The sequence below is a fragment of the Lissotriton vulgaris genome, chromosome 2_1 (assembly GCF_964263255.1).
Source record: "Lissotriton vulgaris chromosome 2_1, aLisVul1.2, whole genome shotgun sequence".
Classification (NCBI taxonomy): domain Eukaryota; kingdom Metazoa; phylum Chordata; class Amphibia; order Caudata; family Salamandridae; genus Lissotriton; species Lissotriton vulgaris.
Genome location: NC_141687.1, coordinates 1330640175 through 1330662964, shown reverse-complemented (window position 1 = coordinate 1330662964; position 22790 = coordinate 1330640175). Strand labels below are relative to the sequence as shown.

General features: G+C 43.9%; 1 protein-coding gene across 2 annotated transcripts in view; it reads right to left on the bottom strand.

Annotated features, from left to right (window-relative positions):
• Positions 1 to 22790, bottom strand: part of CLASP1 (cytoplasmic linker associated protein 1) — a 1635412-nt gene that overhangs the window by 103472 nt on the left and 1509150 nt on the right. For both annotated transcript variants that reach the window (XM_086957100.1, XM_086957101.1), the window contains one exon: positions 17340 to 17546. In XM_086957100.1, coding sequence (XP_086813226.1) covers positions 17340 to 17546 — 207 coding nt within the window. The remainder of the gene's footprint in view (positions 1 to 17339; positions 17547 to 22790) is intronic.

Below are 22790 nucleotides of genomic sequence, written 5' to 3'. Positions count from 1 at the left end.
TGATTCCTGAGTCCTTCAAATCCAGCTCTGTGGTATGCTCAATTGTTTCAATCAATACCCCACAAAGGAGAAATTTTGGAGATCCCCCGAGAAAGGAAGCTTAGTTGTGGTGCTCCCTAATCATGATTTTTTTTTTTAATTAACAACAAGGGGGGGACAAAAAAGGGGGGGGGACAATATTTATCGGGGTCCAGTGTGCATGTCCCAACGAACTAATACCCAAATAATTGCACAAAGTTCCCCTGGGGGTGATATCTATGCAAGAAAGAGTGGCATAGTTCCCTCTCTCTGGAAGTGTGGTTGTATCTGGAAGGCAGGGGCTGTCGTCCCTTGTCGGAATTAGGGAAACCTCACACAACAGGTTGGTTCTAAGACTACTGTCGCACTCCCAACCGGCCGCTTCGTGTCATCATCGGCTTCCTGCTCCTGCGTCAAGCCGGCACTGCAATGCCTGACGGGCAGCACTTAGTGCTGCACTTTAACGGAGATCTTTTATTCCAAAGCCGATGTTTGAGTGTGTGTGAGGGGCACTAATCGTGAGGTAGTGAGCGTGAAAAATGTGGTGATTCTAAAAAAAAGTTAGTGCAGTCTACTCTGGGTACTTTATTCCTGTAGCTGCCTACTTTATTAAAACTAAGAGGGGTATGGGATTTCGACCAACCGATGTGTGGGAAGCCCGTTTCAACCCTAAATAAGTGATCTGGTCGACATGTTTCGAGCAGGCAGCCGGTGAACCGAGACCGCCGGTCGGATGGACGTAGGTTTAACGGCTCCTTCACTTCACTCTGAAGGCTACTAATTGACCACGTAAGTCCTACCCAAGCAGCCCAGGGAGAACTCTCTACAACGACTGTGGGGCGGAGAACATTACAGGAACTCTTCCTGCTCCAGATCCCGACCCCCCAGGTTGTATCTATCTAACTTCGCAGCCCGTTATGGGCGCCGATTTGAGTTTATGAGCACTTTCTTGGTCCTGATGAATTGCCTTGATGGCACGAAACATGTCGACCAGATCACTTATTGAGGGTTGAAACGGGCTTCCCACACATCGGTTGGTCGAAATCCCATACCCCTCTTAGTTTTAATAAAGTAGGCAGCTACAGGAATAAAGTACCCAGAGTAGACTGCACTAACTTTTTTTTAGAATCACCACATTTTTCACGCTCACTACCTCACGATTAGGGCCCCTCACACACACTCAAACATCGGCTTTGGAATAAAAGATCTCCGTTAAAGTGCAGCACTAAGTGCTGCCCGTCAGGCATTGCAGTGCCGGCTTGACGCAGGAGCAGGAAGCCGATGATGACACGAAGCGGCCGGTTGGGAATGCGACAGTAGTCGTAGAACCAACTTGTTGTGTGAGGTTTCCCTAATTCCGACAAGGGACAACCGCCCCTGCCTTCCAGATACAACCACACTTCCAGAGAGAGGGAACTATTCCACTCTTTCTTGCATAGATATCACCCCCAGGGGAACTTTGTGCAATTATTTGGGTATTATTTTTTTTTTTAATGCCACTTATTTTTTCCCCATTTTCCCCTTGTGTCTTGAAAAGTAAGCATCTTGTTTGGGATGTGTGACATTAAGTATGACAGTTAATTTTGCATATATGTTTGTTTTACATGTGTGGCTGAAATGAATATTGCTGTGAAAAACTATCTGAGTGATGCTGGACAAGGAGTGTGGCAGAGCGGTGGACTGGATGGTCTGAATGACTGGGTGACTGGCACTATGGTTTGTGGAAGTGTGATTGTTCGGTTAGAAATAGTGTATTCTTTTATTGAGAGGTGGGGTGCATTTGGTGCAAGTGATAGTGTCAGGTGACTGAGCTGGAAATGGAAGTGATGGGTAACTTGCAATGAGTGTGATAAGAAAATGATGAGTGGCAGGTTGCATTTTCTCGATAGCTGGTGAAGTGAATGTGTGGATAGTGCCAGTGTGTCATGAGGGTGACTGGGTGCAAAAAAGGGAGGTACTATGATATAGTTGATGCAGTGACATGGTATTAATCTTCACATGAATGAGATCCATGTGCCAAACCAACCTTTCTGATGGAATGGTTGTGTGTAGCTGTTAGTTCGCGTATTTCGGAATGAGCGCAACTTATGTACTCTGCAATTTTGGAGTGTCTCTGGCTCAGAAGTGTATAGAGTAAATCCTCCTTATCTACTTTTTGGCTTTCTAGCAAATTTGTTTGGGAGTTTCTAACAATGCTATTTTTTTCTGAAGTGTGGGTAGGGCGTTACACGGGGCATCATCCCAATTGTCAGTTTATTGCATTTGTAACTTGTCCCACTGGACATGGTAATGTGTGGGGCGCCTTTGGCAGCCAACAGTAAATGAAATACGGTTTCAAAAAGAGGACACTTTGAATTGTTGGTATGATGCAGTATTTGGGAATTAGACACACATATGATGGATGCACTACTATCCCAGGGTACATCTGCCATCTGAAGACTAAGGAGAATCCTGGGTGTTATGGCTTGTGTTTTCTTACCTAGACTGATTTTGTAACACCAAAACTAAGCCAAAAAAAACATTTACCTCTCACTTGCCATGAGGAATTGATGCAATATTCAGACATTGGGTCGGCCGGCTGGCACCAATGCAACCCTACTCACTCTGGGCAATTATCATAAAGACCCAAGGGAATCCAGAGTTGGGTGGCTTACATGGATACCAGCACATTGTAACACAGCTTGTCATGCAAATATTAACGTTTTGATCCAAAAACACAATTCTTAGGTACTTCGGGCTAATAGCAAAAATCTTAACATATTGCATTCTAATATCTTCAGAGAACAGCGATACCCCACATGTGTGGGTGGTCCTCGCTCGCTTAACAGGAATGGATCACACAGGTGGAATACCAGATTTAATATGAGGGGGTATGGGAATGCTGTGTGGTAAAACTTTGTTTGGATCTCTGTATATTCCTGAACTTTCCCTCACAGAAATATGTGGAATATTTAGGATTTCTATCAATGTTTTGTTTGCAGATCATTCTGGGTAAGAGAAAGTAGAGGGATCAAAGCAGGTCAAACCACCTGGGTCTCCCCCAGGTGTCTAGTTTGGAAAATGTCTGGAGTTGGTAGGCTACCCTAGTTGCTTGCCAACCCCAAATAAGAACGCTACCCACAACCCCAAAATAATCGAAATCTTAAGGGAAAATCTCCCATGTTAAATTCTAGGAAGTTTCCTGTCCCAAAGGATAGACCCATCAAACAAGTGGCGTTCTTTTTTTATTGGGATATTTATGGAAATGTTGACTCATAGCATTTTGGATCTCTGTAGATTTTTGAACTTTTACAAAAATTTGCATAAATTCAGTGATGTTAGACAAACTTTGACATGTGCAAGGCATGCTGTGAAAGAGAAATTAGAGGAATTCATGCAAGCCACGCCGTTGAGGTGTCTAGTTTAAAAAAAAAACGTCTGGTGATGAGAGGCTACTCTAGGTGCCCGCCAACCCTGGGCCCAAGTACAGCAACTGCTCCTATACTAAGAATGTATGAAATTCAAATCAAAACTCTTAATGGTGTCATGGTGTACTTTATGGCCTTTCTTGTACATTCACACATTACGGTTATTAGGAAATAAACTACTGCCGAGCATTTCTGGAGTGCTTGTCCTTTCCTTTCCGGACGGAATTTTGGTTGTTTAATACAGATATATAACGATATACTTATAACTACTGTAGATTGATCATGAGGGCAAAAAAACTCTAGATAAACATAATGTCACCTATTTCTATTGGTTTCTGCTTCATTTCATTTTTTTTTTTATGTCAGCAATTAGTCTCACTGGGTACACCATGAGAAATCTACACAGGTGACAGCCCCAGAATTGAGAAATGTGTCTATTGTTTAAAAAACTTTTATAGCTTTCTGAGTTTTCCCATACTTAAAAGTAGGTCACATGTGCAAAAATATGACATCCTGGCCACCTGTTAGAAAATTACAAAAACTGCGGTAACAAATTACCTTACCACAACAAAGCTTTTATCGATACCCATTATTAGGACACAAATACTTTCTTGCCTACCACATTTTTCCAACACAAAACATATATTTGCAACATTTTAATATTTTCTTGGTTCCCTCCAGAAAAATCTTTGGGACCGTTAACGCCCTTAATATGTAGGGGGAAAAAAGCCCTAGATATTTTTTGTGGAAAAACATTTATGAAGCCTTAGAAAGGGTTTAGCACAAGCAAAGAAAACCCATAGAAATGAAGAGGTTAGTTTCTGCAAGTGAATAATACATTTCTACTCCTACTTTCTTAATGCTAAATCTGTCTTTACGATTTGATTCATTCCTAACATAATCAATACATTGGAATTGCTGCTACCATACTCAGCAAAGTAAATGCAAAGAATATTTCAATTTTGTGTGACTTGCTTTGAGGTGTCATACAAATCTTATAACATCTTGTAGTGTTTCAATGTACAGTCAATGTGATCGGCACCACAATTCATATTTCCCCAAACTGGGATTAAAGGTATAAAAACTTCTAAGGCTTTTCAGCAATTCCTGTCTCTGTTTCATAAACTTGGCAGCAAGGCATACATTGGTTTCCGATGTAGAATTCCTTTTTAATTAGAAAGTGGCTTTTAATAGCATATGGTCACTTTATCTTTCAGACATTGGAGTCTTTAATAAACAATATATTATTCAGCATAATCTAACCCGGTTACTACACTTAATTCATTGGTAGAACATGACAATGTTTTTGTGTGATGGTTCTAATATGTCTACATTTTTTGTCATACATCACTCACCAAATCAGATCATTTCTATATTCTTTCTTATCAATAGCTGCAATTAACCTGTCATCCATTCTTTCAATATGGCCTCTGAATCCACCTTTCTCTGAACTTTTGTCAATTTTGTTACAAATATATATGCAAACTAAAATGGTCTTTTGTGCTTGGAACCATCTACTTGCAAGATATGCCCTCATTACATGAGACAAAAGGGTGTCTGCATGTAGAAACAAGCTTGAGACTAACTTGCAAAACAATTTGCTTCTCAATACTAAATCCAAATGTTGATGTTTAATAATCTACTCACACCCTTGTTGTGATTGTGAGTGAAATTTACATTGCAGTAGTTATCTGCAAATTGCTCCGTATAACTTCTCAATTTTTTAATGTCTACATCACACAGAAGGTTTGATAATTTAGATTTGTAGAAAAACCATATAAATTGGAGATTGTAGCAATGTTCCAAATCTGTATAAATTAAGTGTTCTCTCTAGTTTTATCACCCTATTCCAAGTGGGTCAACATAATCTGATTTTCCAAGTTACACTTAGGATTTGGACTGCACCCTTCAAATTTGAGTTCCCAATTTAAGGTAAAGAACAGGTTAATCACATTGACATCTTTAAGTAATTGTACTAGCGCCGAGGTTGTTTTCCCAAAGAAACAACAAGAGAGAGAGTCTTTTCTTCTTCCCAAAATGGGGAGGCTAAATGGGGTGTATAGTTGCTAGTTACTGATATTTTCCCATTTCAAAATGGTGCTTCGTTCTTTGAGGCAAATATACACACAACACGGCGTTTTATAACTATTGTTGTCGTGTTTTTTACATACGAATGTGTCTATTTATCGTATTGTCTGACATTCGCTTCAAGAACTTATTGCCTCAAATAGAGACTTTTTGTAGTCTAACATGGTGTAAGGTCTTAGGGTGTAGTCATCACCCTTTCAACGATATCTCTTTTTTACCACTTGTTTTTCTTATGTTTAGGGCTTACTATTTGCCTGACCAAGACCAATGTCTAAGTGGTCAATACATCATTGGGAACTTCCCAAAAAAGTCAACAAACAACAAAATATACACTATTAAGTGAGTATGGTGATACCTCAAAGCTCTCAATATTGATGTTAATCTTTAGACTAGTGGGGTATTTGGCCTCCACATATTAGAGTCTAATATAATTAGGGTGTGGTGTGTAAGATTATGGGGCTTTTTCCTAATAGTCACTTTGTGGGAGACTGCCTCTAATGAAACGTTTTATGTAAAATAATAGAGCATCATGGTGTAGCGACAGGCTAACAACACATACTATGTGCAATACCCGTTCTTTTAATTCAAACTAATGGGGATCATTGTATTAACAGATCAAGAACCTATCAACAGCATGAGTCAACCGTGAAACTGATCGCGATACGATCTATTCAGGTACCTCTTGAGCAACCCCTTCTTTCTTTAAAATATCTTGTCATAAATTAATAATAGGTAATGACTTGCATAATGATTGTTTATAGAGCATACATACAGGTTTAGAAAAAACCTCAAAATAGGAGATGACTTATATGATAAATGGTTAATAAGGACAAATGTGGACTTGGAAAAACTTTTTTGAAACAATGAGGATAATATATAATTGTGCCGAATAAACTGTGCATAAAATGCTGCCGGATGTACTTTTTGTACTAAATACATCTTATTAACACCTTGGCTGCTAGGGGTTTTCCCGCTGGGTGCTGGGTCCTTTGTAATCCCATTGTTTGTGACAAAGCCAGCTCGTCATAAGCACAGGGCAGGTAAAGCCCATGACGAGCTGGCTTTGTCATCAGCACTGAAGGGGTTAAATAAATACCTGTATAGGAATGTGGTGGAAAAAGCTAATTCTCTGTTGTCCATGTTATACTGTACATGTTTTCCCAAAGATCTTAAGAAGTTTTGACAACAATGTCTTTTATAATTCTGGTTCATGTATTGTAGTTAAACTGGTTTTAAAAGCACTTGTATATAGCACTTTGTAAATATGTGTTTTTGTACTTTTTTGTATTTTGTATAGCCCTGAAGAAGTCCGGTAACGGACGAAACGCGTTGGCTATTTAGCTTTAACAATTTTAAAAAAAAGAAAATTGAATAAAGGACTGAAAATTGAAGAAAAGACTCTCTCTCTTGTTGTTTCTATGGGAAAACAACCTAGACGCTAGTACAATTACTTAAAGATGTCAATGTGAATAACCTGTTCTATACCTTAAATTGGGAACTCGACTTTTCAAGGGTGCAGTCCAAATCCTAAGTGTAGTATGTCAAGGAAGTAGAGTTTGTTTACTTTCCCTGTTAGGTTTGTATAGGGATTACGTTCCTGGTTCTAGCACCTTCTATCTTGACTTAGATATGGTATTCTAATAGTGGTGCAGGTTTTTGCCTTAATCCCTAAAACTGGTACAGTTGATTTTCCAAGTTGATCACTGTGACATCCCTTGGTGCTTAAGATGCTTCCTGATGTTATTGTCTTTGAGGCAAATGTACGAGTTACTTACCTTCGGTAACGATGTATCGGGTAGAAACGATTCTAGACGCAGATTCCTTCACTAGAATTATCCCCAGGCGTGAGACTGGATCCGGAAACGTTTTGCTACAGCATCCCTGTGCGCCCGGGGTGGCATCAAGCGACTCTGCCCAGGCGTCCTCCGCCTATGTGACGTCAGCGAGGACATACAAGTCCCACCCTGGCGCGTCTACGTCAGTTTTTTTCTGAGAACTTTTCCGCACCACAACGCAGAGCTACCAGACAAAAAGTTGTGGGAGCATGGGAACAGTGTGCGAAAGAGCAGAAAAAAGAAAATGGAGACATCGACACCATAAGGAACAGTGCAACACTGCAGTGTCAAGAGGCAAGGGGAGAAGAAAGAGCAGATCAGAGCCCTGAGCAGCCACACTGCCAGTATAGAGACAGCCTTCCCCCTCCCCATCCAGTTTCCCAGAGACAAAGAACATGCTCAAAAGGCATGACCCATGAAGCAGGCCTTCCACCCCCAGCCAGAAACAAGGAAGGGGGGGCCAATCCCAAGACAGACAGGAACAACAAACCTCCAAGTCACCCAGCATCAAGGGCAACCACCCCCCAAGGAACAAGGGCAAGGCATGGCCAGAGGACTCCTATTCAGAGGTTAGCAGAGGAGCCAGGACCCCTAGCAGGAAGAGAAAGGGAAGGAGGAAAGGGAAGGACAGAGATTAAAGGCAAAACTACCCCCACACCTGGAGTAGCCAGAGCAGTCGGCACAAGAGCACCTCAACCCCATCCTCCAAGACTCAAGAGGAGGAATGAATCGCAACCAGACGGAGCCACCCATCCAGAGCAAAAGAAGGCACTCACAGGAGGCACAGACCACACCGTGAGGAGAGTAACGAAGACCAACCCAAGGGTCCTCGCAGAACAGGGAGGAAGGGCGGGCCGTGAAGGAATCTGCAGATAGAATCATCTCTACCAGATACATCGTTACCGATGTACATCTGATAGAGACTACGAGCCGCAGATTCCTTCTCTTGGCAAACACTGCCAAGAGATAGCCGATCTCATCATCGACTACAAATTAGATGCCCTGTATATTACGGAAACGTGGATGGACGAGGCATCTGCTCCCGACTTGGTCACAGCAGTTCCACCTGGCTATAATGTTTATAGGCAGGATAGAGAGAAAAACAGAGGCGGTGGCCTGGCTATTATAGTGAAAGACCATTTTGAGGTCCGCACATCCCCTATCCCTGCCATGTCATGCGAAGCTCTACATTTTAATATAAAATTCACACCGTCTTTTAGTTTCAAGGGAGTGCTCCTCTACCGACCTCCTGGGGCTAGAGCAGCTTTCCTAACAAACTTAAGCACCTTAATAGAATCAATAGCCACAGATGAGTCCATTACTGTAATGGGCGATTTTAATTTCTATCTTGAACAAAATAATGATAGAGATACTATCACCCTTACATCTGACTTAGAAATTATAGGTCTTAAGCAATTGGTCACGGCCCCTACCCATCAGGCAGGACATACGCTAGATGGCATATTTACTAATGTGGAAGACCTTCAGGTGACCGAGATTCTTCCCATGACGTGGACCGACCACTCGGCCATCTTCAGTAGGCTGACCATTAAAGATCCGTTTAGGAAGAACACTTCCCACCCCAAGCCAGGCACTTTCAAGGCGTGGAAGGACATAAATTACAACAACCTAATTATACTCCTAAATAATACTAAACCTGAACTATCTAACGATCCCTGTATTTCTACTTCTCAATTTCACGAATGGCTGAGTGAGGCCACGTCTCAACTGGCACCCACTAAATCCCACTCAAGAAACAGAAGTACGCCGACTGCTCAATGGTACACAGAAGAGCTAAAAATACAGAAGCAATTAACAAGAAACAGGGAAAGGTATTGGCGACGAACTTACGACAGTGAAAGCAAGAATAAATATAAAGAAGCTCTAGCCACTTATAAAACTATGATCACGACAGCAAAGAAGCATTTCTTCTCTCTGCATATAGAACATGCCAAAAATTCCAGCAAACAGCTGTATAACATAGCTAAAACCCTATCGGGTAACACACCAGACTTAAACCCCCCCCCCATCACAATCACTATGTGATGCCCTGTCTGAGTTCTTCTTCACAAAGGTGAATAATATATACCACCTTGGAACCTAATACTACCGCTGCCCCTCTCTCGCAGACAGTTCTGAGTAATACCATGACGAGTTTTAAACCTTTAACGACCGATCAAACTAAAACCATACTGAGGTCCATTAAATCAGGCTCTGCATTGGACCCTTGCCCCACTTCGGTATTAGCCATGGTTTCAGACACAATTACTCCCATTATCACTCACGTTTGCAATATAATATTGAGCTCTGGGACTTATCCAGACTCTTTAAAAAACACATTGATTAAGCCTTTGCTTAAAAAACCAAATCTTGACAGGAATGATCTGAAAAATTACCGGCCCATAGCAAGTCTTCCTTTTTTGGCCAAACTGACAGAGAAAGCCATGAACCAGCAGCTGTCGGAATATATAGAGAGACACAATCTGCTTGATGATACCCAGTTTGGGTTCCGTAAATATCATGGAACCGAAACTGCTCTCATCAAAGCAGCGGATGATATTAAACTCATCCGGGACCAAGGAGGGACAGCTTTGCTGGTACTCTTGGACCTCTCGGCAGCATTCGACACGGTTGACCATAAGACCTTGGTCGACCGTGTCGAAAAAATGGGAATCCATTCCACTGCGAGAAACCTGCTTGCCTCCTTCTTGGCTAATAGAACTCAGGCGGTCACTCTTGGACCATTCCAATCTGCCAAACTGTCGTTGCCGTGTGGGGTCCCTCAAGGCTCATCCCTTAGTCCGACACTTTTTAACATCTATGTGTCGGACCTTGCTAGTGTCATCAAAGCACATGGGATGAGCCTAACCTCATACGCAGACGACACACAGTTGGTATTGGCCATCAGGGGTGACGGACAGGAGGTGGCAGAACGGTTCCAAAGAGGCATGACAGCTATCGGTGAGTGGATGGCAGGAAACTGCCTGAAGCTCAATTCCGAGAAAACGGAGGTTGTCATTTTTGGCAATCTCTCGCCATCGTGGCCTACTACCTGGTGGCCATCAGAATTTGGCACCCCACCTTGTCCGACCCCTAAGGTGAGAAATCTAGGAGTTACCTTTGACAACCAGCTTAACTTTATGGCTCATGCCAATAAGGTAGCGTCTACGGCCCATTTTAAACTCAGAATGATAAGGAAAATCTTGCCTTTTCTGCCTGACACGGCCGCTAAAACCCTGGTCACGTCATTGGTTTTAAGTTCACTAGATTACTGCAACGGACTCTTTCTGAATGCACAATCCAGAGTCACAAAAAAGTTGCAGACGGTAAATAATGCCGCCGCACGCCTGCTGTCAAAAAAACCAAAATTCGCACCCATCTCAGATACTCTGAGGTCCTATCACTGGTTGTCTATCCAAAACAGGATAAAGTTTAAAGCGATGTGCATAGTCTACAAGGTAATGCAGGATCAGGGGCCTCGCTTCCTAAAAGATCACCTAATACCTTACAGTCCTGCCAGAAAGCTACGATCTTCATCACTTAACCAATTAGTGGTCCCACGTAGCAGAACAGTCACATGGGGTGACCGCCGCTTCTTAGTTGCGGCCCCCAAAATCTGGAACACCCTACCATACCACATCAAAGCCAGTCCATCGCTTCTACAGTTCAGAAAAAATCTGAAGACGTGGTTATTCAACCAATAATACAGTACACCCACTGCATCCTCACCTCTAAGGAATGACATTACTGCAGTCTAGCGCCGAGACACCCAAGGGTAATTGTTCGCGCTCTATAAGTGTCAGAAAATAAATAAATAAATAAATAAATTCACGTAGAATAGATACCCTAGCAATACCCACGGGGAAGGCAGGTCTGCAAAAGGACCCCATTAGCCTGAACAGAACAGAGGGTCCCACAGGGAATCAGATCTTCAGACCAGGTACGTAACCTCGTCCCTGCCAGGCAAGAGGATTCCCCACAAGCAAAATTCTACCAACGCCAAGAGAATGTAGGAGGAAGAAAGAAGACTGAAGAGGAACCAAGGGCAAGGCCGAAGCACCCCACTCCCCTACAAGGCAACAGAGCTTCAATCTAATACCAAGACAGGAAGAGGAAGTAGAAGAAGAAGCCTAGAGGCCCAAGGAAATGAGAGAAAGGAAGGCAAGCCCCCTCCAGAAGGAGGGCAACAGGCCAGCCAGAACGGCGCCAAATTCATAAGCCGCCAGAAGCAAGAAGAACAGCCCAAAGCCCTAGGAAGACCGGGCAGGCGATGCCGGACAAGGGAGCACACAGAAGCATCCCAGCCCTCAAGATAGGAGCAGGAAGCCCAGAAACGCCCAGACACACCACTACGAAGGGCCGCGCATACGACCTCAAAAAACAAAAGCAACATACATAAACGCCATGGAGAACCGGCACCCGAAGGCATCCAGAACTCCCTAGCAGACCGCAAGCTATATAACAGCTACCACTGCCCCACATAGGGTACGGTAAGTCCCAAGATATGGGAACCTCTTTGGAAGAACTTCGACAGCAGAGGAAAAAACTAAAAGAGCCTCAGAGAAAGAAACCCCAGCGGAAGGCTTGTTAAGAGTCCCAAGAAAAACAGAAGGCCTAATCTCAGGGCCAAGTCTGTACAAACAACTCCGGCAAAAACACACATACAAAGGGCCGTCCAGCAGCCAACAACGCCATAATCCCAGCAAGGAGGACTCAAATGGCCATACAACGTTCTCCACAGCAAGGGCAACAGGCCCACAGAAAGCTCAGAACCAGCTCAACTCAGCAGTCACTGAGTAGGGGAAGGAGGAGGATGGGGCGGAGGAGGAGGACGGAGCCCCGCCAGGAACCTTTGGATTGCAGAGTCAGCCGGGGCATTGAATAACAGGCTGCCATCAAACGGAAGATCAGTCAGCCACTCCCGAATATTTTCAGGGAACACTCTGTACCGAAGCCAAGCATAGCGACGGAGGGCGACTGAGGAAGCCATGGCCCAGCCCAGCACCTCCAAGATGTCCAGAGCAGAGCGGAGAATAAATGCCGCTAGCTCCCGGACAGCCAACGCATGATGCCGTAAGTCCGCCTGAACAGTCTCCTGAGAAGCTGCGGATCCCAGAGAGTCAGCCAAGTCCCACAAACAAGAGGAGGCCCTAGCCAGTACACACAAGGTGTTAAGGGCCCACAGGGCAGCGCTGGTCGAGGCGAACATGTTGAGCCCCCAAGAGTCGAGCCGGCGGGCTTCCCGGGACGGCGAAGTCAACAGTGGCGGCAGAGAGGAAAAAGCAGTCCACAAAAGCGGACTGGCGGCAGAGGGGTGGAGGGAAAGACACGCAGGATCATGCTGCGCTGGAAGGTACTGGTGCAGAAGGTGTTGAGGCACCGGGTCCCCTGAGGTAGGACACCTCCAAGCCCCCGTCAGGGAAGAAAGAAGCGAACCCTCAAAAGGAAGCAACAGATCCCTCCCACCAGAGCCCTGGTGGAGAACCTCCAAGAGATAGTCTGCCGGAAAATGAGCAACCGGGTCACCCATTCGCAGAATGCCCACAGTCGTGGACACCAAGTGAGCAAAGGCCGCACCCGCCTCTGTAGGGTCCCGCGGTGGAGAAAGCAGTTCCTCCGTGGGCTACGGCTGCAGACTAAGGCGGCCGTCCCCAAAGCCAAGTGGAACGGGCAAGGGCCAGACCTGGAAGTCAGAAGGTGCCGAGGAATGAGGGACCTGCCGCTCCTCCGACGAACACCTTGGCCTCAGAAACGGCAGGGAGCCACCCTTAGACGATGCCGGTGGGAAAGACACCACACGGCGGCCAGGCTCCGGGGAGGACTACACCAATATGCAGCCAGCCTCCGGAGAAGAGGGAGCGTCCGAAGACGAATCCGCAACTCAACGCCTGTCAGGAGCCGTAGAGTCCACTGCCTGAGGCCGGACGGTTACGCCATCCTGCACCGAAGGAGATGCCGGATAAGGCCCCACGAAGCCACACCGCACGAGGTACCGGAGCAGGATCGAGTCCGAAATGGACAAGGAGCGGCACCAAAACGGCACCGACTCGACCTCCGCTGAGGCAGCCGCCTGCGTGGAGGAACGAGAAGGACCAGGGGAGTGACACAAAGCCATCCGCCAGCCCTGGCACAGCATGTAACAGAGGTGGCCCGGCGAACCCTGCGGCGTGCCAGGGCCGACTCGCCCTCCGACTCGGCAGCCGCCCGCATGGAGGGACGAGAAAGACCCGGAGGAGGGCGAGGGGTCCCATTCCAGCCTCGACCCAGAGCATGACGAGGAGGGTTCACTGACCCCTGTGGCGCCGCCCGTCCAGCAGCTGCCGGCGCCGTAGCGGCGTCACCTTGGCCTTAGACAGAACCACCTTGTCAAAATACCGAGAGGGGCTCGGGGATGCAACCCGAGCCCCGGCGACCTCCCGCGACACCATGGGGACTCCCAAGGGAGTTTGCGGCGAGGCAGAGATGCTGTGGCCTGAAGGAGGGACCCTAGAGGGGACGCACCCCAACAGCACCCCATCCTCCAAGCCTGGATCCGAATCAGTCTGTGCTGGGGCAGTAGCCGCCGCGGAGGGCCCTGCGCAAGGCAAGGATTCAGCTGACGCCCCAGGAGGGGAAGGAGGAGACGCCCGCGAGTCCTACGAAGCCGCCATGTATGTCTCCATCTGGACTCTCGATGCCCCATCACCGGGAAACGGTGGATAGGAGGACACGCGGGGCCGCATCACCCGTGGAGAAGTCCACGCCCCCGTCAGGCCGGATCCCACCCCTCGGGGACAAACTGCGACACTTGCCCACCGGGGAGCGAAGCTCTCGCGACAACGGAGAAGGGCGAGGACGGCGACCAAGGGCGTATCTGAAGCCGTCTGCTGAGGCTGATTGAGGGGAGGAGGGCGACCTGGAGAGACGTGCCGAGAGAAGTTTCATCCGGCGCTCCTGCCTCGACTTTGGCTTCAACTGTTGGCACGCCTCACAATCAGTGGTGCCATGACCTTCCCCCAGACAGCACATGCAAATGAGGCGAGGGTCCGTCGCCGACATAAGACGCCCACACGACGTGCAAGTCTTGAAGCCCTAAGGCATTCGCACACTATTCCACCAAATAAAGAGACAATGAGGAAGAAAAAAGGGGCCCAAAACAGGCCTGTAGCAAGACCGGATCCGCGTTGCACGCGGAAAAGGAACAAACTGACGTAGGCGCGCCGGGGTGGGACTTATGTGACCTCGCTGACATCACGTACACGGACAACACCTGGGCGGAGTCGCGTGATGCCGCCCCACCCCCGGCGCGCAGGGATGCTGTGGCAAAAAGTTTCCGGATCCAGTCTCACGCCTGGGGATATTTCTATGTGAAGGAATCTGCAGCTAGTAATGTCTATCAGATATATCTTTCAGGTGTAATTTGCAAATAAACTTAAAAAGAAGTAGCCTTTACCTAAACTGGTCAATATTGTTGCTAAGGACAAAATAAGGGTCTATCTTCGAGACATAAATTATCATTGTTGTCAGATTCATTCAGGTTAATTTACAAACCCAAGTTAGTAAGATACAAAAACCTCATTTATTTCTTACTGGCATACAGTAGAAGCATTTGCGCTCATCCCACCCCCATCTTGTTATCCTCATTAACAGACTTTGTGTCATAAAGTCACAAATAACAGACATGCCAACATTGCTCTCATATTTTCTAAAAACATTAATCTTTCTGCCATAAACAATAAAGGATTTATCTGATCATTCATCTTCTGTGGTGCTTGGCGAGCTAGAGTCTCTTATAGGTGCTTAGGCACCATTTCAGGACCATAGTACAGGCCGTTCTATTTGCTGAGGCACGTTATCGTTTCTTTCAAACTGGCAACCTCTGAGGACTTCCTCTGAGGACGGTAGCGGGGCTGGCGTAGACCTGGCAAGATCTGCCAAATATTGTGGTGCCAGGAAATTAGTGAGAGCGGAACTTGAAGCGGGTTTGGCAGGCATAAATGTTGCCAAGGGTGGGCCTGTCAGCGGTAACCTGACTGGGGGCCTTTGCAGATCTATCAGGATCAAAGGTGCGGGAGCAGGAGTCAGCAGTGTGTCAAAGATACAATGTAAGGGTTCCTTAAATTCCCTCTATATGTTGTGGAGGTTTATCAGGATCAGCTGCTGAATTGACTCCTCGGGGAGGACCGGGAGTGAGCGAGTGGCCCATTGATATCCTTGCGACTTCTCAGGAGAGTGGCAGGAGGCCCACTTGAACTGCTCATGTTTCTTTTTGGAATTTGGTTTACATGAAGACTTGGTTCATGAGGACGACCTCTCGTGTGAACTTCAGACAGGGTTCGGTGACATTTATCTTGGCTATGCCCTTTTGAATAGACTTGAGCTGCATTAGGGAACACTCCTGGCATGGCTTTACATCTTAGCTTGAACCCAAACACCAGAGACACACCTTGTGGGGATTCATCACAGACAGCTACTTGCAATAATTCCTACAAAGTTTAAACCATGTAGTTTTAGGGGGAGACATGTTTCTTTGTACACTGGAGTGATTTCTTTTGCAAGAAAAAACCCACATCAATTGATTATAAAGTTAGGCGCTAATTTGGATCTGGGAATGAAGGAGCAGAGAGACAGAAACTGAAGTCTGCACGCTTGGGTGGCTTCTATATGCCGCTCTAGTCGTCACTTCCGGGGTACAATGGGGCTGTTATGGAGCAGCACTACACCCCAACCCCCACTCTGCGTGCAAGGGTTATGATGAAAAATCTTCCGGATCCAGTCTAGCACTAAGGGTTATTCCCACGGTTAGAAATTAGCGGACAGAAGATTTAGTCAGAAATTTACTGTTTAACCTTGACCAACTGCTGGATTACACTTCATAGCAGTTACAAAGTATTTAGGTGGAGAAAACGCCAACAAAATATACGTATGCTGTGATCACCCAATGGCAGTAAGATGTGACACTACAAGGAAATAATTAAGTATGGCACAGTGTGTTAAAAAGGTTCAAACAAGGGGCCCCTTCCTTGTGTGCTGATGAATATAAAGGCTAGATATGACCACGCCCTGTGAACTATGCACATGGAGATGTTAAGACTTGACTTGGTGTACCAAGTCATTGCTTCCCTAAAACCTTAATCAGACTCTACATCAATTGAGCTCTCAGCCAATGAATAAACAGGTAACTTGTTTAACTTTCAGACCTTGAACGTGTGTCCAATGCACTGTGATGTTGTGATCCTTCTGTTTTGGAGCTCAACTTCCTCCTTATACTCACAGCAGCCACCACACTCATTATACTTGTAGTAAGTAAGTGAAAGTAGGAATATGAATGATCTAGGTGGAGCATTTCAGTTTTCCCAACTTTGGAGGGACAAAATTGTAAATTTGTATGGACTAGCAACACAAGAGTGAAGGACACAACCTAGTCGTTGAAGAGAAAACGGCGGTCATTAGGTATTGTGTGATGGCCTCCAAACATACTATATGAAAGTCCAACATTCAATACTCTAGACCTGGAGTTACCCTGACAGTCCATATGAACACAACCCACCAGTCAGAGCTGGGCAAACCATACACTTGTAGATACATAGTAAAATATACCTTCAGGAAAAACATGACTTATCTAGACATGTAAAATGCACACAGCAGAAAATTAAGCCTAAGTGACACACATATCTTGGGAGAAGAACAAGGTTGTGTGTGAAATATCTGGAATACATATTTCGAAATTAAGGGGACAGAATAGAATACAATTGGGGCATAGCAAAGTTGTCGCCTCCTGAAAATGGACTCTTGCTCAAGAATAAAGGATTGTAAATAAATAAGGGGGCGAGGTAGCAATTTTTTTTCCATACATTTTTGCTGTTCAGTTATTATTTCCATCCAGGACACTACCTTTGTTTTCAATTCTTGAGTTCTAAAGCATTCATCAGCTCAATAACACGCATTTTAGAAAACAGACTAAACATTTTTCTTCTCTTTTAGAAAAGCATTATTTTTATGTAGGACATACCTGTAATAATCCAGGGATGATATCAGAAAGGAGCTGATGCAAGGAGTCTTTGGAAATCCTCTCAATTACTTTTGTTTGCATTTTAATAGCAGCAAGATTTATTGGGTAGTCAGCTGTCTGGACAATGGGGCAAAGGACTTTAATGCACTGTTCAGGATGTATGGAGGTGGCTAAGGTGGACGCAGCTTCTTCAGCAGCTCGAAGAACCTAGTATAAAAAAAAGAAAAACAATTTGTAATTAAGTTTGTCAAGTTTATAACTACAAATTTAAGGCTCAAATTCAAATTGGTTCAGAGTTATGGGGTCTTCTAATACATTGTTGAATGCAGAAATACTGGCTTGCATTATATTGTCTAGGTATACACAGATATGTTAAGAGTAGATTTACTATTCCTAACTCCATATCTCTTTCACTTTATATATATAATATATATATAATTTTCACAAAGTAGAGCACTCAGGAGGGTTAAGCAGTCGTAGTTTTATTCCTCAAACAACACAGCCAAACAAACGCGTTTCGGTAATCAATTCCTTCGTCAGTGTTTTACCGCAACCACTGCGAGGAGACATTTTTAAACGTACCAACGTCATTACGCGCATCGACATAGATGATGTTGTCGAAATCGTTTAACATAGTGCACTAATCTCACGGCCATCTTAGACTCGTGTGTTATAGCAGTTCATCAACGTAAACACAATTATCTACAAATACAAGGAAAATTAAATGAAGTTTTTCACTATCCAAAATCAACATTGTATATTGCACATATTTTACACATATATTGTTGTGTTAATGGCATTAAGGCTCATGTCGCCGTGAATCGGCTTTATCGCTACTTCATACTGGGTTCAATCATTTCTATGGTTGGCAATACATTTGTAATAGACGTGAGGGAGACTCGATCAATAACTGTCTCCCGACTTTCAAAAGATAATTAAGCCGTATATCGGCCAGTTTATGCAATAATGCCACTACATATGACTGCATGACTGATCTTATGGATGTCTCCTATCCTTGTGGCTATAATACAAGAGAAGATAGTGCACATAAATTAAAATTCATATCATATAGGATCAGAAGTCACAGTGTAAGTGAGTTTAAAATGTAAACCCATACTTTGGAAATTCAAGAAAGTTATAGAAAATCACAAAAAATATTCAGAAAATTCTATGTCAACATCGGAAGTCACTATATGCAACCATCTACATGTAACACGACAGATGACATACCTAGGTTACTTCTAGATCAATTTAGAATTTACTTTCATTTACCTAGGTGAACTGTCAATTCTTCTCTACTATTCAAACCATAGGGAGTTTTGGTCTGAAGATCAATTATGTAGTGGGATTCCAGCCTACGTAATCTCTGCACCCGATCTCCGCCCCTTGGATTGACAGGGACATGATGTATTCCAAAGAATTGTAGTAGCTCTCTGTTACTTTGGTGATTGAGAGCGAAATGCCTTGCCACTGGGTAGTTTGCATGTTTATTAACGATCACACGTTGATGTTCGAGAATTCGTAATTTTACATTATGAATGGTACTTCCTATGTACCTTCGTCCACAGGGACATACCAAACCAAACAATACACTACAAACTGTGTTAGACAGGTGATACATTGGTCTATTATCTTGGTTTTTTTTAGCCGCAGGGAAAAAAACCTTTCATATCCTTCAATGTTCCAGTTTTTATAGTTCTTGGTGACAGGTGGCTTTGGACCAACGTATCTTTGAGTGATCTAGATTTACGAAAAGTAATCAGTGGTGCTCGAGGAATATCGTGGCCAATCACTGGATCGGTCTGCACTATGTGCCAGTTCTTAGATGGTTTGCATCATTCGAGTATGTGGTGATCATTCGATAGTGACCTGTCTTATTCCGATTGTGTGTAGTCCTTCCTGTATGTTGAAGCTCTTTCTCCTTAAAGAGATCCTCTCTCAGAATGTTATCAACCTTTTCATAAGAAGATATCAACAAATCATGTTCATAGCCCCTAATCTGGAACCTGGCTATGCACTCAGCAGCCGCTGGGTGGAAATCTTCGTCGCAGGAGCAATTCCGTTTAAGACGGAGAAGCTCCCCGTTACAGGGATGATTACTGCCGGTGAGCAGTATAGAATTCCCAGCAGTAGGTCTTCTGTAAAGTTCTGTTCTCAGGGAACCTTTCCTGACAAACACTCTTAAATCAAGATAATTAACCGACACTGGGCTAATTTCATATGTGAATTTAAGACTAAGGTTGTTATCATTTAAGTCTTTTACAAATTCCTCAGCCTGTTCGAAAGAGCCCCTCCAAACCATATATCGACGCCAGACAACCACATATTTTACCCATTTGCTCCGGGGACCTGCGAGGGCCACCTGCTCCTTCCACCAGCCTCCGAATAAATTCGCATAGCTGGGGGCGAAGCAGGTGCCCATCGCCGTCCCCGATATTTGTCTGTACATTTCACCCTGAAATAGAAAAATGTTACTAAAAAGACAAAATTCAACAAATTCAACCAGCATATTGCTATGCTCTAGAAATTTCATGGGCTGTTTGTTCAAAAAGTATTGCATGGCCTGGATACCCTGGGAATTATCTATACAGGTGTAAAGACTGGTAATGTCTAAAGTTATCAATACAAATTCTGGTTCCCATTTCATGGTGTTCAATTGCATGAGAAAATCTTGTGTCTTTCACAAATGAGGCCAATTATGCAACAAATTGGTAAAGAAAAGAGTCAATATACCTAGAAAGGTTCTCGGTCAGTCCTCCTTTTGAAGAAACGATCGGCCTCCCAGGTGGTTCAATAGGGGTCTTATGAATTTTCGGGAATTGGTAAAAGGTCGGGATGACCGGGTTGCTATTTCTCAGGTACAGGAATTCATTTGAGTCCAGCATTGATTTGTTGCGCCACTTATTGATCAACCCATGATACTTGCAGATACTCTACTGATAAAGTTCCTTAGTTGTCTTTTCGTAGTATCTTGCATCATTGAGTTGGCGCAGACTCACGGCAGTATTGGTCGCGTGTTAAAAGTACAATATTACCTCCCTTGTTGGAGGGTTTGCAGATAATCTCATCGTCTTTCCTAAGATTTCGTAGGATTGTTTCTTGTTCTTTTGTTAGATTGCTTCGTTGAGGCTTGTGCTGATGTATGCCAGTTCTGAATTTTACAAGATCCTGAAGCATGGCCTCGGGGAATGAATCGATGGCATCATATGGCATCTGTGGATTAAATTGCGAAGGAGGCTTAAAGATCGTTATTGGCGCTTCTTGTTCAATGCCGATCTTCCTAGTTCTTGCAGCCATATCAGTGATTTCATTCACTCCATTTTCTTGTTCTAGTCGCTATTCTTCCAACATTTCAACCATGCCAAGATCTTGTACCGTGAGAATATCTGTTTTTTTGCCTGGTTGTTTCAATTTTTAATTATCGTGCTTCTTGAACTGAAGGTTTTAGTTTGTGGAATTTATGTAACTTCATCTTTCTCACGAATTTAAACAAATCAATCCTGGTTTGAGTGAATTCTAGTCTGTCACTGGGACAGAATATTAGTCCCAATTGTAGCACAGATTCTTCAGCTTGCGTTAATATGTGAGGTGTCAAATTTACTATGGTGAGGTTTTCTCCACCCGCTACCATCTGTTGCTGCGGATCACTCGGGTTATTGTTTTTCCTCTGCCTCTTCCCCGACCCCTTTCTGCCCCCTCGTCTTGTACAGAAAATCAGACAGCCCTGATGAGAATCCTGGCATTGACCTCCTAGGATTCAAAACGCTTCGGCACAACAATGAAGCAGAGAGGAATAATTATTTGAAATCGTGCTTTTTACTAATTTAGAATTAATTTCTATTTATGTAAAGCTTGAATAATGTCCCTGTGCAACTACGGATACATAGACATTTTCTATAAAAAAAAGTCTAGGATCATTGATTTATTCACCGTAATTGGTGAACAAAGCTACGAGTATTGGATGCTTTTAGGTTTCGTTTTTTCAGTCTTTGTGTGTAAAATTGTGTACTGTGATGTAGTATGTATAGTATGTCTTAGTAGGTATGTGGATTTAAAATGTTTTCTTCTTAGTTTTTTCTTAATTGTTTATATATGAAATGTACAAAGAATTGAACAATTCTCCTTTTCACACAGAAATAATCTAATGAAAATGCAAACGTGAAAAGTATAAAAAAAATACCGGTACAAACTTAAAGAAATGAGTTTGGCCATTAAGCAAAAACTGTGAACGCTTTCAAATAAGTTGAGGTACAGGCTTTTTTTCTTCTTTCTTATATGGCTCTGTGGCATCACAATGCCGGAAAAAGCCGAGGGGAAGAGGGAGCCACTATGTCACCTACAGGCACAGGAGACCTATTTCAAATTTCAGGATCAAGACTGGTGACTTTGAGGACTCATGCCATAAGAAATCTGCAGGCTGTAAAGACTGTTACAGAAGGTAAGAAACTTTTTTGTTGGCACATGTCTCTGTGCAAGGTTTTTTTTGCCTATTCTTCAATGTGTATAGGCTTTTAGTGTCTGCAATTGTGTGGTTGGTGGGGTTACCTGTGATGGTTCTAGATTTTTAGATTGCTGTATCAGTAAAGGCCACCAAACCTATATAACTTGTGAGTTTCCCAAACCTCATATAGTCTTTGATGTTACATTTGGCCCCTATCACTACTACGTCCTCTTAATGCAGTTTGTGAGCCGTAACTTTTTGTGAGGTTTTGTTTTTTCTGCCCTTGCTTTTATATACACTGAATTCTTTCACTTCATTTCTCGATTATCCAGTTGTCCTTTACCAAGTCACATTTTATTGTGGACAAGGTAGTATCATTCTATCTATTTCTATGCCTGAAGGATATAGGTGAGTCTTTATTTAGTACTACCTCATTGACGATGTGCATCCTTAATAGGTAAGGACCAGTGACAATCTGACTGCTTAAAAAAATGACCAGGTATATCCTTGGCCCGGTTTCTCATTTGGTCCAAGCTACCTGTATTCTTCAATTTTTCAAGGGGAATTAGATGGAATCACTTGCATTCCTTGCTTTTTTCCACTCGGTTGCAGGTTTGGACTGAACAGGGTATTTAAGAGCTGGAGAATGTGATCTGTTTGGCTGTGGAAAGTAGGGAGGCACTGCCACTTACCATATTTTAACTGCAACTTACCGGAGCAATCACAGTACGGAAATTTCTGACATAAGTGAAAGTTAACACTTTTTTTTTTGCAGTAGGATCCCATGGAGGGGTGTTATGCATGCGTTTTCACATTTATGATGAGGACTGTTTATATAGTCTAGTTTGCTGCCGCATTTTTGATATCAAAAACTTGCTTTGATAGGGTGCTCTATACCACCTTAATCATATTTTACGTGCTACAAATATCAGGCCTTGTTGTTACACAATGTAACATTTCTTAACTTACTGACATCAAAGGGATAGAAGGCTAAGCTTGCATTACCCCAC